Source organism: Neomonachus schauinslandi, chromosome 1, assembly GCF_002201575.2.
Source record: "Neomonachus schauinslandi chromosome 1, ASM220157v2, whole genome shotgun sequence".
In the NCBI taxonomy this organism is placed as follows: Eukaryota; Metazoa; Chordata; class Mammalia; order Carnivora; family Phocidae; genus Neomonachus; species Neomonachus schauinslandi.
In genome coordinates, this window is record NC_058403.1 from 132,245,282 (window position 1) to 132,267,843 (window position 22,562).

General features: G+C 37.4%; 1 protein-coding gene across 1 annotated transcript in view; it reads left to right on the top strand.

Annotated features, from left to right (window-relative positions):
- Positions 1 to 22,562, top strand: part of KCNH8 (potassium voltage-gated channel subfamily H member 8) — a 353,747-nt gene that overhangs the window by 263,036 nt on the left and 68,149 nt on the right. Inside the window, exon 8 of the mRNA XM_021678799.1 lies at positions 17,772 to 17,969. Within this exon, the coding sequence (XP_021534474.1) occupies positions 17,772 to 17,969 (198 nt within the window). The remainder of the gene's footprint in view (positions 1 to 17,771; positions 17,970 to 22,562) is intronic.

Sequence of the window (22,562 nt, forward strand, 5' to 3'; positions counted from 1 at the left end):
ACAGTTGTTCAGTTACTAGGAAAATAAATTATGCTGCTGTCTAGAGAAGACATCATCAAATATGCTTAATATAGAATTATTTCTTCCAGCTACTATATTAATCATATTCTTTTGGAATAGGTGACAGTTTAATGTATTGCAGATTATTTTCCTAAGACACTATAGATATAGAGAAAAGTAGGATAGAAAAAGAACTGAGTCTTTGAGATTGTTGCATTTAAACTCTATGAGGTTTTCAGTATTTACTATAAAATAAACATTTGCTGAGGACCGAAGAAGGACAGTGCTATGAGCTGCAAGCAATACAAAGAGTTGTAAATTAGAGGCCCTGCCTTATAGAAGTGTACTCTCTTCTTAGAGAGTCAAGAGGTAGACACAAAACTACACAAAAAATTATTTTTTAAATATTGGTTTGGTGCAAATTTGAACAGGCAAAACTTAAGAAGTTTAGAAATAAATAGGAGTAATTTTAACTGAATCTCCATGAAGATGACATTGGAGGTGGACTTCAAAACGTGAATACTATTTTGGAGGAGAATATTTAGAAAACATTTAGGTGAGGTGCATAGTGTGAATAAATTCATGGAAGTAGGAAATTTCACAGTGCATTTGAGGAACAGTTAGTAGATGAGTTTGTGTGGAGTAGAACATTCTTGAATAAAATACAAAGCTAACATGAGAAAGGGTTATAGCATACATGGATGAAGCAGGCCAGGTACTAAACTACAGGTTACTGAAATTAAGTTCTGAAAGAAGTGGAGAATGCAAACCCTACATGAGGGAACCAACTGTGGTTCCAGCTCCAGTATCTGATTTTTCCAGAGAATTTGAAAGTCAGGATTTTTTGTTAAGTGTCTGATATTTAAAGATTGGCAAACAATTTAGAATTTGAAAAGCAGAGTGGAAGCACAGTGTAAATAACTGTGGACCTGATCAAGTCCATAGGTTACCAATTTGCCTTTTCAGACACACAATGAGTAAAAAGAGAGATAAGACCAAAATAATGGGTTGGAGTCTTGGCTGAGATGTGCAGATACAATCCCTAAGACAAGAAAGACCAGAGAAGGTGTGACCTGATGAATAGAGTATTTTAGGAATCTTATTCCAAACTCAAAAGGGAGAAACACAGACAATAGTTCTCTTCATGGTATTTGCCAAACTGCTTAGCCCAGCTGGACATTTGCGTGAAAGGGAATGCACATGCTATTTTTAGGAAATTGGTCTCACACTTCATATACTCGCACTAATGAAAAGTTTTCTTCTGTTTGTTATCCTAATTGTGTGATTATTTTTATAAAGTGGTATTGAATTTATAAAGAATTTCCACTGGAGTACTTTCTCCATTTGAGGTTTTAACAAACATGACTGTAAATTATAGATACATGATAAAAGAGAATTAAACATTTTATCTAAATGTCCATGCCTCTTTTCTCTGTTCTTGTCATGTGTATATGTGTGGGTGTTTGCTTTGTATTTAGAATTTCTCCAACTAGCCACAAACCGAAGAATTCATTAAAATGTGTGTCATAGTCTAAGACCCAATGGAGGTTACTGCTAAAATCTCCTTGCTGACATGTCATTTATTTGGACATGAGTCTTTTGGTTTTTGTTTATTTCTACTGAGATTAATCAGGAAAGACAGAGACAAATCCCAAATTTAAATCCTCAGGAACTCAGAGACCAGAGCCCTGTTAAGATAGAAATAATTTATGAAGTCTCTCTTTGCAAAAATGGTAGATTTGTTTCCTTGTATATTTGTCCATGTCCCTGTCCTCTACCCCAAAATTAAATAGAGTGGCAGAAATTGGATGCTAGAAGATTCCCTCCATGGAAATATCAAGGGCGGAAATAAAAGTTAATGTACATCAAGCTTTATGCAGCTCAATATCCATTTTCTCTTATGAAGACATCGAAAATTAATCTTTGGCTGGACAGCTTCCTGTGAACCTACATTTGGTCTCAAAGGATCAGATGTCACATGACGGTTTGTAAGAATGTGAGTTCTAGATTCGGATATCAAAACCTGGATCCTTTCCTTACCATCTGTGTGGATTTGTGTGTCATTCACCTGTCTAAGGCACTGGCTGCTCATCTGTAAAATAGAAACAGGATTAGCTTCCTCACCTATAATGGAGACGAAGTGATAGAAAGTGATTCTCAGATGCTCAGTTCATGATGCCTCTGCCACCGCGGCTGTTGTAGCTATCGTTATTCCTGCCATTGACATGTGATATTTTATTAAAATCATCGACTCTGGCAGCTGGTTTTGTTTTCAAGAAACTTTGTGTACTTGCTTTACAGTGTTGAAGCTGGAACCCAAACTGCCTGCAGTCCTTACTGAAAAATGTGCTGCTGATGGTCAGATTATAGGCTTATTTTTAGCAGTCTTTCTAGCCTGAAATGGAATTCTGTTAAGGTTGGCTTTTTTTTTTTTTTGAGTGTGATACACAGGAGGGTGGTATTTCTAATTTTATCATTTGACCATAAAATCATGTTTTAAGTGCTAGCTAATCTCATTAATTTTTAAAATATACTGGTTTAGGCTTACAGGTTGCAAAGCTATTCTGTGGCCGAAACGCTGTATCTTGGAATATGTGATGACTCCGACCCTCTAAGAAATAACCAATGAATGATTTCGAAGAGTCAATTAGCACTTGGTTTAAAAGCATGTCATAACTGAGGAGACATGATTCCTGTCTCCAATAGTGTTTTGTATGTTTTATACAAAAAATGCTTGTTCATAGCGATGCAAATATATTCGCAAAAATACAAAAATAATATCATAGTATAATAGAATTCTGAAGAGTTGGATCTTCTTAAATGAATAATCCAGTATTATTTTGTTGACAACTAAGCATGTGTGACTCTGCAATTTTTCTGTCGACAACATGCTCGGTGAATGGTGTAAGCAAGTCATGTTATGGTAGTCATGCTTTACAGATGCCATGGCCATATTGAGTGTGTATTGGGGGGAGAGGGGGGCAGACGGCAGTTCATTGCCACTGCCAACTTAGAGGATTTTACATTCTTTAAAAGTGGTGAATCACATTTTTTCATTCTCTGCAAGGGAAAGATTCCATCTTTGGAGGGCAAGCACAATGGAATTATTTTTAGTAAAAGTCTCTATTTTCTATGAGTCAATAAAACATCAATCAAATAATTAAAAAATTAAAAAATCTTTATTTGTCCAAATATTGAATTGATTTACCATTTTGAACCTTGCATTTTAACTAACTCTGTGGATGTTTGTCCTTACTCTTTTGACCTCTCAGGACATTTCCATTGTATACTTAGTAATACAGATATTTTCACTAGAACAGCAACAGTTCTGACTTCTCCTCTAGAAAGCACTTGCTACAACTTCATTATACTTTTAAAAATTTTTGTATCAAATACCTATACAGCGGGGCGCCTGGGTGGCTCAGTTGGTTAAGCGACTGCCTTCGGCTCAGGTCATGATCCCAGGGTTCTGGGATCGAGTCCCACATCGGGCTCCTGGCTCAGCGGGGAGCCTACTTCTCCCTCTGACCCTCTCCTCTCTCATGCTGTTTCTCTCTCGCTTGCTCTCTAATAAATAAATAAATAAAATCTTTAAAAAAAAATACCTATACAGCAGTATTAAATAATTCCTTTCCATTTCCTTTTTAAAATTTCTATTGAAATTACTTTTATCAAGGTAAGTTTTTTTATATGTAAACTACACCAAAGACTTAATTCATCAATCAATTTTTTCAAATCCCACAACAGGTAGAATGAGTTTTCTTTTGTGACATTTCTACCAAGTCCAATTTTCTCAATGTAAGTTTTAAAGAACAAATTTTTGTTAAGAAGATTTTATTCTTCCTTCAATTTTGGAATGTCAATATATCAATAACAATTTTACTTTGCACAGTTTTAGCTATTGTGAATTTTATTTTTTATTGATTATTTCTACTGTGTCTGATTTGTCCCCAATCAATGTTTGCTGTCTGAAGTGTTCCTAAAGAATGTTTATCTTCAATCAGGTCATTTTGTTTTGGGAACTAGCCAATTTGAACATGCTCTGTTGTAAACATCATCAACTATATTTGTTTCATTTCTACTAACCATGCTTATTAATTGGATAGCATAATTAAAATATGTTTATTTCTTTGAACAAGGAACAAAGAGCATGAGATAGAACCATGATGGCATCTAGATGGAGAGAGGCGTCAAATGTTTTTGCAATCCAAATAGTGGGTCAACACGTCCTTTAAATTTTTAGACACCTCAGTGGAATCAATCAGGAAACATATGGTTTTGCTAAGTGATGGTGATGCCTCAATATACTTTATTGACTGTCTATATTAATGGATCACGTTCTTCTAACACCCAAATTTCCCCACTGGCATATGTCCATTTTTAGTTATATACATGATATATGATGAAAATTAATTGTCAACACATCTTCTAATTTAGAAAGCTGATTTGTTTTGGAATCATCTAGTTATTTGTGACAAAATGATGGAAGACTGCAGAAAAGGTGAAAAAGATCCAACATTTCACACAGTAATCATACCCCAGGCACCATGACAGATGTTTGACAAAATTATCTTCTTCAAGCCTCTCAACAAACAAGAAGGCATTTTTAGTTCCTTTTTTAGTTTCAGGAACCGAAACTTAGAGGGCTAGCTGCCCTGAAGTCAGATTGTTAAGTAGTCAGTGGGGCTGCAATCGAAGCCATTCTGCAAACCCAAAGCCTGTTTTATATTCATGGCAAGTGTCTCTATTCTGTGGTCTTTATGATTGAGAAGGATATGCTTTATCGCTTAATAAATATGTACTGAGTGCGTATTAGGTGCCACACCCTGAGCTAGGCTTGGGAATCAAGCGTATAAGACCACGATAATTCCCACTCTCAAGAAGCAGCATCTAATGGGAGCTGCAGGCAGATAATCAGATGAGATTAAAGGGCAGTAAGACCTCCAGTGGCGGGAGGGGAAGGAGAGGAACAGAGGGCTAAGCGATGGAAATGAAAGATTGATTACATAGATTACAGCAAAGTGAGAGGGGATAAAAATAAGTCCTAAATGAAATCACTGGAGGTGCAAGAGTTTTGCAAAATCCTTAAAAATGTTTGTAAGCGTTGCCTCGTAGTGATGATGATTCATAATCATTAGAAGTTATAATCTAGATACCAGCAGAAGACTTGAATGCCAACAACCCGAATTCTTCAATATGAGCCTGTCTGAAGACTGAAAAGTCTTTCTCCTTCTTCTACATTTCTTGAGCTTTGTCAGACCAAATGACCCTAAGATGAACCCCCAGAACTTTCTCCAGCAGTTTCTCAAGGCCTCAGTAGCTTTGCCTTATTGTTTCTTCAAAAGTTAGTTCTAGATTTTAAGAATGTGCATTATTTTTTTGCATTATGAGTATTCTCAAAATAAAGTGGAAGGAACACCCCCGACTCTAGCAAGAATTATACTAAATTCATCCCCATATTATTTGTGATTTCTCTCTCTCTCTCTCTCTCACACACACACACACACACACACACATGCATATACGTAGAGGAGAATGATTTGACAACTTTTCCTGTTAATTTATTCAAAGGCTTAATATTTTTGCCACAAAGTTATCCATTATATCAAACATTAGTTCTTGATGTAGCAGTCTAAACCCAACTTTTCTTTTGGTTGATTGCTTTTGTTGATTTTTTATATCTTGGAAGAAAAGGAGGATATTTTTAAGTTTGCAAACTTGCAGGTTAAACATACTTTTCATGACTTCCTGTCCCATACCCTTCACTTCAGCCAAATTGCATAAACTCCTTTACTCCATCGTGTATTAAGTGCTCCTGGCCAAGTGCATTTATTCAGCTTCCCAAAATGCACTTTCCCTCCATCTCTATTATTCTTTGCAGTACAATTTGAATACTCTCCTTCTTTAAACCATTTCTGATTGCTCCAGCAAAGGGCACTGAGTTCAGGCAAACATATGCTATGATTAGTTTCCTGAGTATACTGCAAGGCAGTGATGATCCAGCTCGTTTATCTTTACATCTCACACAGCATCTCCATCTCAAGCATTATGCATGGTTACTAAATATTTGCTAAGTGAGTGAATTAGTTAATGAATGGATTAGGGGCTACTAAGAAAGGGTGGGGAACCAGGGGAGCCAGATTGGGCTCAACCCTAGTCTTAGAGAGAGCCAGGACTGTGACTACAGGATAACTCTTCAGCAATTGGAACTGGGAGCCAAATCCTGCCTCCGCCACAGCCTGTGCTCACCAGGGCCCCGCACTGCTCCCTCATCCCTGCCTGCGCATGCTACTGCTGCTTCCTGCCACTTTCTCTCCGGATGTTCGGTATCCTTGGACTTCCCTGTTTCCATCACTGCATGCTTCTTGCCACCTTTGCTATATGCCCAGAGTGGGACAGCTTTCTCCCTGAATGACACCTATAAAACCTGCCCCATGGCATTTGAAACATGTTATCCAGAAAAAGGACTGAAGGAGGGGCGCCTGGGTGGCTCAGTTGTTAAGCGTCTGCCTTCAGCTCAGGTCATGGTCCCGGGGTCCTAGAATCGAGCCCCGCATCTGGCTCCCTGCTCAGCAGGAAGCCTGCTTCTCCCCCTCCCACTTCCCCTGCTTGTGTTCCCTCTCTCCCTGTGTCTTCTGTCAAATAAATAAATAAAATCTTAAAAAAAAATGGGACTTAAAGTATTTCAGAAGATATCATCCAATGAAAGTATAAACACATTTTTTCCCCCAAACTGCTAGGGTAGGACTTAGGCAAATATGTAAATAAACTACATACTGTAGTTTGATTACAATGTGAGTTAAACCAACTTTTGCTTGCCGGGCTGAAGACTAAACCATCTCTTGCCCTTGCTTCCATTGTTTCAAATCCATTACAAAGGCATTATGGTTGCCAAATAATGAATTTGTAAACAGAGTTGGTGTCTGCGGGTGAAATGAAAAGTCAGATGCCAATGAATGGGATGGTTAAAACATGATTCCAAGTGCTTAGTTTATCTAATATTTTTAATAAGGTCTAAGAAACTATGTAGGAAAGCGGGTTTTCATAAGAAAAACAAAAGCTGTGTGGTCTCTAATTTCTCCACAGCATGGGCCTGACCTATATAAAGTCTCTTGCAAAGTCCACGTGAGGGTAACCAAAGAGTTCTATTCCTGGAAAATGAAACCTTGGGGACTTGCTGAGAGTTCAGTCTACAGTTCCAAAAAGCTTTCACATTCCCCAAGCTTTTGCTTACACTGACCGTTAACACATCAATCCCTGCCAACCACCTTTGGAATAATAGCTAAGGCTTCTGGTGGGGGTGGTGGGGCAACGAAGAGCATCACAAAAGTTTGCAGGCTGAAAATAAAAATAACGCCACCTCTCCAGACCACACGTGCTAGATGATGGTGAGTATAAGCAGCAGAAGACAGTATGGGAAATTTCTATTTGCAGGTGGAAGGGAATAGCAATTACACAGAAAAATCAACTGGGGCAGCCCTTTCTATGAGAGAGATGAAGACGATCAGGAGTGTGCTAATACCAAAACCTTGACTGACAAGGAGGATCAGGAGGTAGCATGTCATATTAACAAGTGTAAAAATTCTCAACTCAGACAAACCCAGAATCAAAAGCTGGTCCTTCTTAACAGATGTCTACTCTTGGTCATGTTTGACTTGGCCTTTCCAAGTACTAATATTTTAATATCAGCATTTTAGATTATAATGCTTGGCTCTTATAGTTGTAAGAAACTGTTACACAATAGAGGATTAAATTAAATACTATATAAAATATTCAGCACATCGTGTGATAGGTGTGTGGTTTCCAGACACAAAGGCACAAGCAGGAATATTATGACAAACTGTTTTTACCATAACAAGTCAAGTAATGGTAAAGCAAATTGATGACAAAATATTCAGAGCCTATGTCCTACACATTTCATGTCTTCAGTACCTCATGATGGAAAGTGGCATTTGTAATATGAATGGTGCAAAATCCCTGATTTGCAAGAATGATGAGATTGTGTACATTATTTCTGCTACTGTGTTCATTATTTTCTATGGATGAAAATGATATGCTGGGTTAATATTTTATACCAGTCTTCAGTAATTTTAGAAGTTTGCATTACTTTCAGTAAGACAGAAAACCTTCATTCCTTTCAAACAACAGCAGCAACAATAAGAATAGTTTTTATCTAGTGCTTGCTATGTTTAATCCTGCATTCCGCTAAGCCCTCTATGTGACCTGTGTCACTTGGTGTCACCACAGCCTATGAGGTGAGTTACTGTCATGTTCTTCATTTTAGCCGGGAGGAGACTAGGGCCCAAGAGGATGAGTGACTTAGCCAACATCACACAACTAAGTAGCACTTTCCTATGCTGCATTGCTTGGCTTCTGGATTTTCCAGGTTTACTGGACTCCCTGGTCGCACACATTTCTCTGTTGTCGTGTTTCTCTTCTGCATTCTCCCTGCATCTCTTGTTCCTTGATTGGTTGTCTCTGGCCACTCTGTCTACGTCTCATTTGTAAAAATTTCCACGCCACCTGTAGGTGTCTCAGGCACACCCCGTGCCCTGTGTTAACTTCATATCCGATCACTCAGCCGCGTGCTGGCTAAAAACTTATTTTGAAATGTTCATGCAAACTCCCACCACTTATTGTATTTCATTCCCCATCAAGCCATCAAACAAAGTTAGTTATATGTTTTTAAAGGCATTACTGGACATATGAGTCAGAATCAACTCTTCTAGAGGAGAACAAAGGCTGACACCTCAAAGTTGGTGTTTTGACACGTGGGCATTTCCTAGAAACTTGAAGAGAATGCCTTTAGAACAGTCCCAATACCAAGTAAAGGTAAATAAAATCCAGAGGACTCTTTAATGGGGTATTTGAATGCAACATTCCAGCATATTTTATGGTTTAACTTATTTGAGTTACTTTTATAATTGAAATGTTAGAAAATGTATCTCCTTTAATGCATTTGGAAGAAATGTAATTAGAACTTTATTCTGAAGTTCTACAAACCAGAGAAACTTGAGATTCCTTTTTAATGGATGTCAGAGCCTATTCTTCTAATTTAAATCACTGCCAGGCAACTACTACAGCTGAGAAATGGTTTGCAAACGTGGGACGTGTCGATTCATTTTTCTTCCCTCGGTTTGTAGCACTCTGAATCTTTGAGAGAAAAGAGAGAACAAAAAGGCAATTGGGGGCAGATAATGAGAATAAATTCTAGCATACCAGAAAAATAAAATTACTTGGCTGGATTCAATTATTTTCATCTGAAATTATTTTCCTGAAACATGTTTTTGTCCCTTTGTGCAAAGGATGAGTGCTTTGGATTAAAATTTTCTTACTGAGTGACAAGTTGTTGTCTTTATAAATGATACTCTGAGCTCAGACACCAACATATGTCTCACAAACTCATTAAGCCATGAAAAACATATGAGCAATTACTCAGGAAAAAATGCTCATGTTGAGGCAGATCCGAAAGCATTGTGAACTGTATGAGCATTTTATATAGGACAGTTAGTTCATAGTTTATGTTCTGTTAACTTAGCCATGAGCCTAATCTTTGTTAGAATTTCCTCTTTTTTTAGCCAAGATTTGAGAGGCATCTGGAAGTACCTCAGTTGGTTGGAAACAGATGGTCTGTACTGCCTCTTCATTAGGATCAGTCAGAAAACTCTACAGTAGCTGCTCAACTGTGGTTTCAGGTTGTTGCACATTTCTCGTTCTTTCTAGAGTGTGTTTGTTTGGTTTGGTTTGGCTTGGTTTTGGTTTTTTGCTGCATGTGATGATGGTCTGTTTTGATAGTTTACCATAGTGCATAACCTTTAAATTCATCATTGCTTAAGTGAAATGCTATACCTTAGTAATCAATATTCAGGAAATTTCTTTTATACAAATTTAATATTCAAGTAGACTTTAGAGGACTGGCAAACTCTGGACTGGTTTTAGCACAAGTGGTACATTTTTTTCTTGACAGTACCAATATCACATAAAATTGCTTCTGAAAAATTGTTCAGCAGTGGAAATAGAGCAGAAATGATACATGCATCAAAATGTGAAAACCTTCCATCCTTATCCCATCAATATTTGCTGATGGGTCATCACTCAAGTAATTAAAAACAAATAAGAGATGAATCCATAAGATCATGGATTATTACACAAGCATTTTGCTTTAAGAAAGTCAGCCATTTGTGATGAAACGTTACAGGATCTTATTTCATAAAATCTTAGATCTGAGAAAGATTACTAAAATTTTACAGAAAAAGAGATTACTCAATCCAATCACCTCATATTCAAGGTGGAAAAATGGAAGACCAGAAAGGCTAACTGGTGCATATAGGATCATACATCAACTTAATTAATTAATGGCAGGACCAAGATTAGGACCCTCATTTCCTGACTCAGAGTCCAATCTATATCATTGTATGGTTAATCCTTTTTGTTTCAGACTTTTACCTCGAGAGTAAGTTAAACCATTTCAGAAATGTAAGACACCTCTTGGTTTATGAGAACCAAAATGCGTGATTAGTGGAAACTCCAAGTGATGGAGTTCCTGTTCAAATTGGGACTTCAGATTTACTGATGCCTTTTCCTTAATGGAATCAACAAATCAGTATCAAATACCACTGTAGCCTGGTGTCCTTCTAGTCTCATCCACGGTCACATCCTGAAACATGCGGTTGGAGTGGAAGGTGGAGAATGAGTTCTGGAATCTAAGTCTCTGAACTTCTTAACTCTATTTCTTACATTAAAATATAGAAATTCCATAGTTTAGTTATTAGTAATGTATCAATGTTAATTTCATAGTTTGATAAACATTAAGATATTAATATCAGGGGAAACTGGGTGAAGGATATACAGGGATTCTTTGTACTCCTTGCAACTTTTGTATTAGTCAAAATTATCCCAAAATAAAAAGTGTGTTGAAATCAAAAAACAAACAAAACAAAAACTTATAGTGACAGGTGCTAGTTGAACCTTAAGGAATGGAGATAAATATATAGATATTTTAAGAGACAATGGAGATGAAATCTTAAGCTTTTTTGTAATATTTTGTTTGGGGTTAACAACTCTTTTTTGAATGTGTATAACAGTAGATACAACACCTCACAAATGCTTTGGCTTTCCATTGCCACATCATCACCACCCCCACAAACCCACATAAACACATGCACACACTCAGGCTTCTGACACCTATCTTCATATCTCTCAATCGCCCCTGCAGCTGGGCAGGCCCACACCTTAGCCCCTTGTGGGAGGCTGAAGAGACCAGAGAAGTTCTCATGTTGTGTGCCACGGTCATTGTCTCTCACTGCTTTGCCTGCCCCAGTCATACACCTCCTGCCTTAGGACTCATAAGACTCATAGTACTTTTCTACCTCTCATCTGAATGAAGTCCAGAAGGATTACGTATGGAGGGAGGGGAAGCAAACATTAACTATAGTATTTTCTATGCTTGGAATTTACATTAGAAGCCTCTTGATCCCTGTTGAAGTAATATTCAGGTTTTAAATGCCATGTTATCCCATGTCTACAATGTGGATTATGTTTGGATTATTCTTCTATTTTCTCTGATATGATATGTGCCTTTGGGACACAATCCACTGCTCTAAGCAAAATGGCCACTGGAAATGCAAACTTATTTAATAATGGTTTGAACAAGCACAGTTATAAAGATCATTTAGGATGATTCCTTCTTTGTAAGAGTTAATATAGCAGGAAGAGCATAGATGTTTAGTTTGAAAGGTATGGATTTGCCTCTCAGTTCTAAAACTCCCTAAAAGAAGGGAGAAAATTGCCGAACTTCTCTGTTGGGACTCCATCCTTTAAAAAAAAAAAAAAGGCAGAGTAATTATGATAATCATATGAAAATAATGTTATGTGAAAGCCTAGTAAAATACTTAACATTTAGTAAGTGTTGACTGCTGTCAAAAATATTGTTGATACTCCACGATGTCCGCTCAGATTCCCATCCTGAGGCACTGTCTTTTGATGAGGAAGGTAGAAGGCTCCTTTGCTAGCAGTCATGGCAATGGTGGGGAATTCACACTCCCTCGGAGCCGCCCTCAATCAGTGATGGCTGATAGTTGGTGTATATATTCCCCTCTTCCAACATGGGGTATGTTCCACACTGGTCCCAGAGGTTCTCCAGTGAGATTAAGCTCCAATTGCCTATAGCAATAACTTGCTTGATTAGGCATACCTCACGGGATCCTCCACTCTCTGTGTCCCTTCCCTATTCTCTTCTAAAAATATTTACTGGGCTCAATACTTAAATAAATTACTTAGAGTTAAAGTCATGTCTCAGGGTCTGCTTCTGAGGAGCCTTAACTAAGACTCTTTCTTTCTTATCATGTATGTATACCATAATAAAGAATGGCACCTCGCTTGTAAAGGCATTCAGGTACACTGCAACATTAATACTCTTGGGTCTACAGCACGTTCAAGTACTGTGCCTAGTGGTCAAGAACTTGGGCTCCAACAGCACACATATCTGGATTAAAATCCTGATACCGCCATATTGAGCAAGTTATTTAATCTCTCTGAGCCTTAGCTTTCTCATCTTTAAAATGGGGATAATAATTTCTAAATTGTTATAATGACTAATGAAATAATGAACCAAAATATGGATGATAATTGTACCTATTCCATAGAGTTAGTGCCTGTAAATAAGATGGAAGATGTATTGCCCTAGTAGAGTGTCTGGAGCACAGAAAGTTCTCAGTAAAATGTAAACCATGTGCCAACTTAGTAACAAGAAAACCCTACCATGGGCTCTGTTCTTGCTTCTAGCTAAATCCTGATACAACATGGTTCATTCATACCGAATTAAGTAAAGTACCATTTTGAATTATAGGTGTGATAATGTATGTGCTAGTCCCTTCTCTCTTTTCCCTATCCATACAAACACATCTTAACACACATATAAATCTGATTTAATAAGCTTATATTTTACTGGGTAGTTTTTCATATTACTAGGGTATTTTATATGATAAAGAAATTCACCATAGGATTTCCTTAAATAACATGCTCCTATTTCTTTCATTAAACCTAAAATACCTGTTAATTTACCAAATGCTAACCTAAACTGAACTTTTCAAGAATACATGTGTTGTATATAGCAGGTCACACCTGTACAAACTGCGCACACATATGCATCATAAAAGTAAGTAAATTAATGTAGGAAACCTAAAGAGTAAAATAATTAGAAACTCCCATCTAGAGTTAAAAGTATGTAATTAAGCAAAATATTGGGCCTATGGTAAGCATGCAATGAAAAATATATGGATTGAATTATACTAAATTACCGGCTCTTCTAGGCGTGATCATTAAGAGTCATTCTATCTTTGATCTTTATTCCGCAAATCTACTTTTATTTATCTAGTCAATTTCACTAATGACAGGATTATTTTATGATATCTTTTGTTTTTATCAGAGGGCAATGTATTCAGTATATTTAGATTCTACTTTATGTTGTGTATGTTTTTTCCTTCAAATGTTCTTTAGAAAAAAAAAATTGAGCAGAAGCAGACAGATTGTTCTAGGACATCCCTTCCTTTAGAGACGAGTTTCTCCAGCATAAAAAAAGATTGGCTTCCAAATTGGTTAAACTGTTTCTTCTGTACAGTACAATGACATGTTGTCTTGTTACAGTGAACATGTGCTCTCATTTTGGACAAGCTGTTCTGTGAAAAAGTTTTATTTAGCCCACAGAGACAATCCCTGGATTTGTGGGTGTTACCTCCTTTCCGTGTTACCAAGTTTTGTCATCATCATTATTGCTTTCACTCTGTCAACTGTAACACGGTTTAGTAGCAACCTTTCTTAAAAAACAAGATGTTTCTGAAAATAGACAGAACAGTTGGCTAGACAGAAAAGAGATATCAACAAAAGTAGGTTTGTTGTTCCTCTGTGTTTTGCTCCCTGAATCACTTCTGAGATAGCTTCACACATTGTAAATGAACATGAACTGGATGAGGATATAATCTAATATAATCTGTATGTCTTAATACAAACCTTTATCCTACTTCATTACAGAAATCAATTTATATGGACACTGATTTGTTTCAGAGAATTCTTAAGTGTTTTACTGTTCAAATTAAGGAATTTAACCAAATACATTGACTGGGTTGGTTTGTTTGCTTTTTTTTTTTTTTTTTTTTTTGTAAATGAGAAAACTGGCTTCTGTAAGTAAATGAATACCTTAATTCAAGATCAAAAGATGGATCCAGTTGTTTCTTCGTGGTCTGATTGTATAGCTGATTCAGCCATGAGGAAGTAGTAGCTTTATTGTTTCTGATTTTTTCTTCCTCTGTGCATCAGTTAAAACAAAAATTGGGTCATGCAATATTCACTCATTGGGCAAAATGACATTTTTCAGCTTCCCAGTAATTAGCAGAAATGACCAATATGGAACAAAGGGACAAGCCCCTCTAATCACTTCCTTGTCCAGTAGAAATAACATGACATCCCTTTCAGAGCACAAGTTGGAAGATACATGAGAAATAGCCAACCCACTAGCCATTCAGCATCCTATGGTTCTCATATTTGACAATGTTTGGATCAAATGCTTACAAGGGCACTATTCTGAGAAATCAACATCCCAAATATGATGATAAATTCAGATGTTATCTCTGCTTCCTGATTTTACCTTTGTGTCTGGACTGTCTTCCTACAGTGTACATAAATATACCAGTAATATTTTTTAAATGAACATTTGATTTGTTTTTGTGATATCTCTTCAATTAATCTTGGATAAGTTGTCTTTATTTCTAAATCTTTTTCTATACAAGATTAAACTAAGTTTTATCAAATCGCCCTTTATCACTTCCTCATCCCCCTCACTTAAACTTCTAAAATAGAGCTTTTTAATCTGATATGTATGAAAGGGCTTCAGGAAGCCATGAGCCAACTGAAAATGAATACACAGTGGTACAAGTGTCTTCACATGTACTTTGTTCTGACAAAAGGATCATGTCTTTTTTCAAATTCACAAATGGGTGCATAACTTCCCCAGTTTTAAGAACTACTGCCATCTGGATTTTCTCCCTCTTGTTGCTATTAGGTAGGAAATGCTAATCCCTACCTTAGGTTCTACTGAATACATGGGATCACCACCTTCCTTTTCCATTACAGTTCACTGGTGGTCCCTTATTTTCTCTTACCTTTCTGGATTTTGTACTTTCTTGTTCCAATGTAAGTAAGAGAAGCAAGAGAGAGAAAAGAGATATGATGCACTAACCCTCTGTCAGTGACAGTGGTTGGCATTTTCATGTGTGGCACCTCATTTAACTCACTGCAGCCCTACGAGTTAGACAGTATCCTTGTTTTTACAGATGAGAAAAGTGAAGCTCAGAGAAGTTAGTCCTTCCTACAGCCTATACATGGAAGAATCCATATTTAAATCTGTGTTGAATCTGTCAGGGAGGAAATTTTTTCCTTCTTCCCTTTTGGGTTCTTTGGCTGGCCTAATAATTACATTGACATAAGAGAAGCAAACAGAAGAAAAACAATTTAATTTAGTATATATAGGAGTCTCACATAGACTTGAGAGGGTCAAAGACAGGCAATTGAGGCTTATATGCCATCCTGAGCTAAGGCAAAGGGGGCTTCAAAGAGAAGGAAGACAATTCGTTGGAGGATGAGAAGAGCAAATGTTTGGTAAACAAATGTTCGCTGTTCTGATGTAAAAAGTTACCCTGGTAATAGCTCTCTTCTTGGTACAGGCCCCATAACTAAATTCTTTTAGGTAGTTGAGGGGGAAGTAAAAGGCTCTTCTTGAGTCTGTTAGGCCTTGATTGCCTTCAACTCAAGTAATTCACATGCCAAAGTGGCACATTCTGGGGCATCCTGCCCTGAACCCCATCACTAAAGTTTATTCCTTCACAAAGCCTTTCCAGACAGAGTAGATGGTCATAGCTTACTAACAACATCACCTTTTATAACTTCTAACTTGCATTTTATTATTATTCTCTATCATCAAAACATACATTTGTTATTCTAGTACAAATTTACAAATGCACATATGCTGTTTTATTGCATCAGTGTTATCATATTGTCTCATACTGTGACAGAGTGCAAGAATCATTTATATATTCATTAATTCATTCACTTTTTAAAATAACATTTATTAAACCTTACTCTTGTCAGTGCTTTGCTAAGTTCTGGAATAGGGATTCTAAGTTCTAACTTCACATTAGATTCTACTGGGGGACTTTTAAAAAATGCCAGTACCTGGTCTTGGCAACAGAAATTTGATGCAGTTAGTGGAGGTGGCACTTGGGCAATGTATTTGTAAAAAGCATTCCCAGCCATGGCTGGTGTTGAGAACCACCGTTCTAGAGTAGTGGCTTTTCAAAGCATGGTCCCCTCCATCTGCAGCATCAGCATCACGTGGGAGCCCATTACAAAGACAGATTCTCAGCCCCCACCCAGCCTCCTGAACTGTACCAGAAATTCCAGAGATAGAACTTGACTATCTCTGTTTAACAAGCCCTTTAGATGTTTCTGAGGCAAGATAAAGGTTGAGAAATACTTCTCTAGACACACAGGGTGAATAAGGCACAATACTTGCCACTAAGCAATTCTCCTTGGTCTCAAGGAGTTCCCAGTTGTTTAAAATATGCATTTTAATTACCTAGCACAGTTCTATGATCTATAACTTTAGTTGATAATGACAGCATTATTACTACTTAAAAAGTGTAATGACTTTCATCTCTTCTGGGGCAGCCATTAAATGAAGTGTTTATAAGAAAGTAGTGGTCAGTGGATAATATCTCTTAACAAAAGTCTTATGAACTTTATGGGTTCAGCTGTGTGACTTTCACAGCTGAAAGTCTATGATGTCACAGTGTTTTGTTAACATACACACATACAGTGAGAGAGACAGAATTTGGAATGCAAAACTTTAGAGGATAAGTATTTCCAAGAAAGGATTTTAAAGTGGTTTTTGTGTTGTGTTTCCATTCTATTATTGTCAATATCACACTTGCTATTTCCCATCTTTATTAATGTAGCTTTTTTTACAGCTTTATGGCAGCATAATTGACATACAATAAACTGCATATATTTAAAGCACTTAATTTGATCAGTTGGGACACATATATACACCAGGACTATAGAACAGCTGCAAGGGGCATCGAGTTCTATTACAGGTACCTCTTAGTTGTGCAGATCTTCCCCTCCAGCCCCAAATGGCAGAATGGGGTTGCAGAGAAGGCTTCCTGAGGATGGTAGCATGAGCTAAGATTTGTAAGCCAACTAGATGTCAGCGCAAGTGAATAAAATGGGGCAAGTTGTGCAGGATGGAAATTAAGCACTTCTCATCTGTGTGAAGTCTAGATTCTTGTGGTTGTTGCTATTTACCATCATGTAGGGTTGAAAAATACCTACTAGACCCCTTTGTCTCTTAAAATTCCAATTGAGAAAGGAGCTTAACCATGAAGGAAATACACAACACTGTTGCTGACACTAGCAATGCTGGTTTTTATCTCTGCAGGTAATCTGCATTAGTATAACCTGTTTAGCTTTGACCACCCATCTGCTCTTGAATGCCCACCTCTCTGCTGTGTCTTAAACAGAACAGCTTGCATAAAAGTGGTATTTTTGCTTTTGTAGCAGTGGAATCTCATTCCTTGCCTTCAACTTCCTTTTAGCTTTTCTCTCTTCTTTCTTCTGAGCAAATTAGTATGTCCCTAAATGTTCATTTCTCATTACCGCCAGGTGCTCATACTGGGACTTTACTCTTTGGGTTTAAGTTCTCATTCTTTCTTCCATTGCAGGCTGGCTCCATGAGTTGGGAAAGAGACTAGAATCTCCATACTACGGCAACAATACCTTAGGGGGCCCGTCCATCCGAAGTGCTTATATTGCCGCTCTGTACTTCACCCTCAGCAGCCTCACCAGCGTTGGGTTTGGGAATGTCTCTGCTAATACAGATGCAGAAAAGATCTTCTCCATCTGCACCATGCTGATTGGTGGTAAGGGAAATTCTTCTTTCACACCAAGAGAAAATGCCATACCATTGCTGTTCTGTTTACTCGGTCCTAAAACACAATAGCGATATATTATTTAAATTGGAAGAGTCTAAAAGCACTAGTTAGAAAATCAGTGACAAACACTTTAATATACATATAGATTAGCAGTGAAAGTCTATGATGTCAAAGAATTCCATTTTCTGGACAGATGAAGAAGTAACCATTTACTTGATGGCTGATTTTGAAAGGACAGGAACATTGTTTTCTCCGCGTACTGTTTACCCCTAGTGTTTATGAATTACATGAGTCTGAATTGCAGGTATATGTTTGAAATTCCATTCTATAGTCTCAAACAGGTCAGTGTTATCAAATTTTATTAATAGTAATATAGTACATTAAGGATGTTTGCTATATCACTTAGTTAAAAATAACAAATAAAGCAAAGAAAAACACCCAAAACAATAATAAATATTTAACATTTTAAAATTGTTTTTATGTTCCATTCTCTGTGCTAAATGCTTCAGTACAATACCCTGAGTAATCCTAAAGGCAAATCTATGGGTTGGGCACTATTACTATCCCATTTAAGAAATAGACAAACTAATATACTATTGTCTCCAAGCTCCAAACCCACCTTCTGGGTTGTGCTTTGTAATGCCGGAGTTTGGACTCTACAAACCTCATTTTTCTTTGCCAGCTGACTTCCGTTACTTCCGCCCATAGGGGCGCCAGAGGGAGACTGGAAAGCAGGAAGTGGGGAGAGACCGCCTGCTTCTGATGTGTATGATGCACCTTCAGTGGCAGACTGCCTCAGTCAGCATCAGGTGGTCCCAGCGTTGAGCATCTTCAGGCGCTCCCAGAACCAGCCTCACTGGATCTTCTTGGAGATCCCTGCATTAGTTGGGAGCGCCTCAGCGTCCAAAGTCAGAGCCCTGGTTTCTAACGGCTCCTCACAGCACCTCTTTTGGGCTTCTGTGTTCTGATAAGCGCACTTCTTCCAAGAACTTTGTCTATCCATTTCAAAGGACAGAAGCTCCTTCTCGTGGTTATTATATCCACATGACCTCTATACTCTCTTTTTGCTCATTTAGCTCTCTAGCCCCAGGAAAACCAATTCTCTGTAGTGAATTTCCTCTGTAGAAACCGTTAGTTCAATTTCCCTTTTCTGAACCTCCTAACTTAAACAGGATTGACACCATTCTTATCCACACTTTTCAGATGATAAATCTAAAGCTTGGCGAAATACAGTAACTTTCCCAATGTCATACCATCAGTAAGTAAAAGAGGCAAGGTTTGAACCCAGATAAATGCTTACTTCCATCTACAAATTCATAATCGGAAACTTAACTGAATTACAAGACGGCTCTCGTGGGGTCGTAGGAGATGTGGATATTTACCTGGATCAAGTAAACATTCTTCTTAGACCAGAATTCTTCAACTAGGGTTCTATCAGTGCTTTTTACCCCATATGCTTCTCTCCAAAAGCCTGTTTTATCGTATTCTTTCAATGGCCTTAATCCCAGCTATCAGAGTTTCGAACCTTACAATAGGGGATGGTTCCTACCAGCTTCCTTGCGTGGGAGATATAAACTGAGTATGCGGGGCTTTAGGCAATGACTCCTCCAGCCTCTGGCGAAATCAAAGGAGTATCCAGTCAACCCTTCCCTTAAGGAACTTACGATCCAGGTTGGAAGAGATGGGCTGAACGACGTGGAAAGAGTTGTAATTAGAGCAGGCGGTAAACGCTACGTGCCGCATTTACATTAGGAAGTTCAGAGGCAGTGACAGAGCAAGGGCCAGGGATGGGGAGAATTTCTTGGAAAGGCAGTGCTTGTTGCTGAAATGGCGTGCTGGGACTGCAGCAATTGTCGCAGGCTCTTGGCTGATATATAGCAGCAACAGCCCAGGGAGCCGAGAACAGCAACTCTCATTTTCTGAAGAGCTACAGTGTGCCAGACAGCGTGGTGGCTGTTTTATACCCACTATTATGACTTCTCTAATTGCCAGTCTCCTTGATTGCCTATCTTTCAGCTTAGCAAAATGACAAGCATTTTGCCAATATACACAGTTTATACTTATTTAATATTTGCCCGTGTTTCTTCTCTTCCTGGTGGAAATTCGAGGAAATGTTCAAAGGCTCAAGGCTTAACCTACTGATTTGACATTTCAAGAATCTGCTAGATAATTGAGCTTTTATTCTCTATTGATCCACTTACTGTATTGTGAATGGTTCTGCATCAGAAATGGGTAAGGCATAAATTATCCCCTGCTATTCACTGTAAGTAGAAAGCAATGCTGGTCACTGGGCCAAAAGACAGGGGAAATAATCAGATAATGTTACTTTGTCACTTGTTTATTGTTCGTTGATCAAGTTATCTCGGTGCGAAACCAGTGTTCATTTGTCAGGAACATTAAAGCATTTAGGTGACTTGAATAGAACTGAGGAAACCATCATTTTTGAATGGCAAATGGCATCTAAGCAACTTGAATTTATTAGTTAAAGCTTCTCAAATTTGTGTTTGTGGGAAATAACTCTGTATTACTGTGACAATTACCCTAGGCTAGAAGAAATGATACCTGCATCTTAATATTTCCTAATTAACTAACTAGCATAACTTTGAGAGCTAATCAGAAGCGCTCACAATATGGAACATTTTGTTCACTTAATTCTCATAACACTATGAGATAGAAGTTATTAACAACTTAATTTAGATATAAGGCAGCGGAGGTTTGGTAAGTTCAAATGCCAGGATTCACTGAGACCTAGCAAACTTCTTACAAAATATCCATTTTATTGTATACTATGAATTAATTTTATTCCCTTAATTTCTACAAATATATACAAATAATTTATTTTTTTTTAATTCAGGTGTATATTACTATGGAATCAAGTCTGAGGTATCTATTAGGAATCTCCACCCAACGCTAATGAAATTACTAATGACAGGGATGCAATATTTACTACAAAAACAAGCAGTAGCAATATTAAATGTTGCAGGTAACTGCCAAAACCCCAGATAATTATCTCGGGCAGAGGCACTCACTGGCTGAGTGAGGACGTGGGAAAAAGGGGAAGATTTCATGTGAGCATCTGTAATGACAATGTGTGCAAACCATTGATTTATGGGAAGAATATTTAAAACTTATCAAAGAGATTCAGCAAAAATAATGAGAAAAAACCCATACCTGGACAAATCTATGTGAACTTTGAGAATACCCAACACGAAAAATAACCTTAAAAGTTTCAAACAACTATGACAATTAAGCGAATATTGCAAAGCTGACGGATACATGTTCAATATGCAAAAATTAATAGTATTTCTATATGCTGGTAACAGACAGCTAGAAAATGAAATATAAGAAGTAATTATAAAAATTTCACATACCAAATGTGCGATTCTACTATACAGAAAACTACAAAACATTAGTGAGAAAATTTACAAATGGTTTAAAATAATGGAAGGATATACAATGGTGATGGTTTTAAGACTCAATATTATAAATATATCAGATTTACCCAAATTAACCTAAAGATTCAATTCAATGCCAATGAAAATTCTAGTAGATATCTGTTTATGTGTGTTGGTGGGTATGTGTGTGTGTTTGAAAAATGACAAGCCGTTTCTAAGGATTAGTGCAAATGCAGAGCTAAAACTAGTCAAAGCAATTGTAACAAAAAACAAAATTAGCACTAAGATTTGCATTACAGATATCAAGATGCATTGTAACATTACAGCAATTAAGAAAGCACATGTTAGGGGCACCTGAGTGACTCAGTCGGTTAAGCGTCCGCCTCTTGATTTTGGTTGAAGTCATGATCTCAGGGTCCTGGGCTTGAGCCCCGTGTTTGGCTCCATGCTCAGCGGGGAGTCTGCTTGAGATTCTCTCTCTTCCTCTGCCCATCCCCAGAGCTCTTTCTCTTTCTCTCTAAAATAATAAATAAATAAATCTTAAAAAAAAAAAGGAAAAAGAAAGCGCGTGTTAGCTCAGGAACAGACAAATAAACCAGTGGAATAGAAGAGTGTAGAAATAGGCCCATGTACATATGGCCACTTTATTTATGACATAGGTGACGTGAGGTATGAAGGGAGGATAATGATTCTTTCCATAAATGTTGCTGGGTCAAATGTATATCTGCATGTTGAAAAACAATCTTGGCTCCTCCTAAAACTGTACGTTAAAATTAATTCCAGCTGGAGCCCTAACCAAAAAGAAAAAATGGGTAAGTTGAACTACAGAATTTGTATTTATCAAAAGACATTATTTAAGAGTGTAAAGAGAGCCATAGGATAGGAGCAAGTATTTGCAAACATTTCTCTGACAAAAGGCTCTTATCTGTTATATATACTGTCTACAAATCAATAAGAACAGACAATCCAAAAATGCATAAAAACTTTAAAAATTACTTCACAGATTTCCATGCCAAATAAATAAACAATACAAATATAAAAAGGTACTCAACATCATTCATCAAGGACATGTAAATTAAGATCAAAATTATATTGCATTTATATTCACCGGAATGCTATTCTTAAAAACAATGACAACCCAAAAGTCTGAGAGGATATGGAACATCTTGACTTCTCCTATACTGTT